At 43.6% G+C, this 2,883-nt stretch overlaps 1 protein-coding gene across 1 annotated transcript in view; it reads left to right on the top strand.

Moving 5' to 3' along the window:
* The window catches only part of npffr1l2 (neuropeptide FF receptor 1 like 2), a 43,789-nt gene extending 41,327 nt beyond the window's left edge, over positions 1-2,462 (top strand). The window contains exon 3 of the mRNA XM_036213473.1: positions 1,113-2,462. Within this exon, the coding sequence (XP_036069366.1) occupies positions 1,113-2,097 (985 nt within the window). The 3' untranslated portion in view covers positions 2,098-2,462. The remainder of the gene's footprint in view (positions 1-1,112) is intronic.
* Positions 2,463-2,883: the final 421 nt, after the last annotated feature.

The raw sequence follows: 2,883 nt of genomic DNA on the forward strand, positions 1-2,883 counted from the left end.
CCTCAGGCATCTTCTCACCACCTAAGATCCTGTTGAACAACCCGGTCAAAAACTCCACTGCCATCTCTCCTAGACACTTCCATACCCTGGCTTGGGCCCCCTCGTGGCTACATTAAAATAGGAGTTGAATCAACATGTATTTTATACTCTTCTTTGTATTTTTTTTAAATAAATGGGAATGGCCTTCATCCAGTTCTTTTTAAGCTAGTTCAAATCTGACTCCGATCATTTTTTTATCTATTTTAAATGAGTCCCTAGTAGGGGTATAACGGTTAACAAAATGAATCATTTTTCGGATCAGGAAAAACAGCAGGAAAAAAAAATAACGAGATTAAAGCTTAAAAAATACTCTTTTGAAAAGTTTATATGCAAAACTTCAAAGCATAAATATTAACTTTCACACACATTACATCAAAACATTTGCTCATTGAGGCCTATTTCTAAAAACATCTTTGAAGTATGGACACAAACAACAAACTAAAACATGTCGTTCCTGATTACATTTACATGTCTGGAGACCAAATCTACAAAAACCGAGAGAAAAGAACGATTGAAAAGAGTTTTAAAACTACCATATCTATCAGCAGTAAAATGTTCCCAGTACTGTTTTAAAATTATGGTTATGTCATTTTGGCCAAAATGTCATTTTGGCCAAAATGACATTTTGGCCACGGACAAGCAAAGCAAAGATTTACATGGATCTAATCGTCTACAAGTAGATGTATCGGGATGGAGTGGAGCAGAGAGCTAATGCCCTCCCATTGTAGCTTTTATGTCACATCTATAAGCTTTTTCCAACCTTTTTTGTTATCTGCTCCCGATTCACGATTTGATTAAAGAAATAAACAGAAATGCAATTTTAAGCTTAATTTTCTGTGTTTATGTCTTCTGTCCTCCATATATAGCACAAGAACATGTAAAAAAAAAGAAACATAAATTTCATCAATTTCAAAAAGACCAATTTAAAAGGCATTTTTTTATGTTTTTTTCAACAGATTTCATCAGCTGCTGTTTTTTAACCTTTAAAATGTAGTTCTATTCTTTATTTACTATTAATTTTTTTCGTCTACTTTCTAATCAAATGAATTCCTTTCTTGACTCCTCTGCTCCAGGTTTCGCTGCATAGTTTACCCTCTACAGCCCAAGCTGACTCTGCTCGTCGCCAAGGTGGCCATAGTGTCAATCTGGGTGTTGGCGGTGGTGATCCTGTGTCCGGCTGCAGTGGCCCTCACGGTGGAGAAGGTCCCGTTCCATTACATGGTGCACAACAACGACTTCAATCAGACCGTGCCTTTGTACACCTGCTACGAAAACTTTGCCAATCCACAGATGAGGAAAATCTACACCGCGGTTCTCTTTGCCCACATCTACCTGCTGCCCCTGGCAGTCATCACACTGATGTACATCAGCATCGGAGTCAAACTGTGCTCCTCTGTGGTCGCAAACAGGGAACCGCAACTGGCCAACACCAGGAGACACGGTCAGCAAATGGTGTCACAGAAAAAGATCAAGGTGGTGAAGATGCTAGTGGTGGTGACTTTGCTTTTCATGGTGTCGTGGCTGCCACTCTGGACACTGATGATGATGACAGACTATGGAGGCTTGGACAGGGAGCAACTGGACCTCCTGACAAGCTACATCTTTCCGTTCGCCCACTGGCTCGCTTTCTCCAACTCTAGTGTGAACCCCATCGTCTATGGATACTACAACAAAAACTTTAAGAGGGGTTTCCAGTCAGTTTGTAAGTCCAGGCCCTTCTGTTGCAACTTGCAACTGAAAAGCAGGATGGCCAGGTGGGGCAGGAATGGGCGGTCCGAGCAAGCGCCTTTTGATGGCACTGATTTACGAGATGGCACAAACAGCCACAACAACTTTGTGTTGGGACTTCGAAACCGCGTACACAATGACAACAAGTTGAACGACGCGCCGGAAGGGAACAGGGGAATGAGGATGGGGTGTGTGATGGTTCACTCGGGTGGAAACTCTTCAGATCAGGGGTTAGAACTGGCGCCTATACACAAGAAGAGCAGCACCGCAGACGGCTCCGAAAAGGTCACCTCAATGGCAGTTTCGGTTTATCAGGCATGGGATGATTGAGCATCAACACAACCAAAAGAAACTGAACAAAGCCATCAAGATTTGGGAGGAAGGAACAGCTTTCTGTACAAATGGGAGCATCTCATCTTCAACACCGCTGAAGCACAAGGCACATTCTCACTCCGAAGTCGTCACATATTGACGTTCGGGTAACTCTTGTGCTATCCTAGGTATCTGGACCCCCACGAGACAGCACACTGAACTTTTTTTGTTCAGTGATTTTCGATTTTCACTGGTGTCAATGGAAGACATGAACTCCTGTCCACCTTCGTCCACATTTGTCAAAACACGTCAACGTAAGGCAGGGGTCATCTGGACCCCATAAGATAGCACAAGGGTTAAGGACGTTTTGGGTGTCCCTAAGTCGTTGTTTTTCGATGTACTGGCTGTTCCTATTAAATCACGGGCCCCCAACCTATGGGCTGCGAACTAGAACTGATCTAGTGCTGCGATGCGTTGTCCACCTTAACCCAAAAGCGGTACCGGTACTCTAGCCCTAACCCAACTCCGGACCAGATGCAGTACTGAACCCAAACTGGTGCTATTTGCAGTACCAGGGGCGAACTGGAAGCGAAGCAGTACCTGGTTAAAGTTAGGGTACCGGTACTGGACACATCCTGAGGACCAGTGGGCCTCCAGTACCACAACCAGTATGGCGTCCCAAGGTTTGCAGCCCCTTGATTTTACAAACAGCCAGCTTGTCAAAAATCAACAAATTAAGGACACTCAAAACATCAAAAATTGACATGGAGGGGTCCTTAACCAAACATCAATATGTGACGACTT

The sequence above is a fragment of the Oryzias melastigma genome, linkage group LG9 (genome assembly GCF_002922805.2).
Source record: "Oryzias melastigma strain HK-1 linkage group LG9, ASM292280v2, whole genome shotgun sequence".
Classification (NCBI taxonomy): Eukaryota; Metazoa; Chordata; class Actinopteri; order Beloniformes; family Adrianichthyidae; genus Oryzias; species Oryzias melastigma.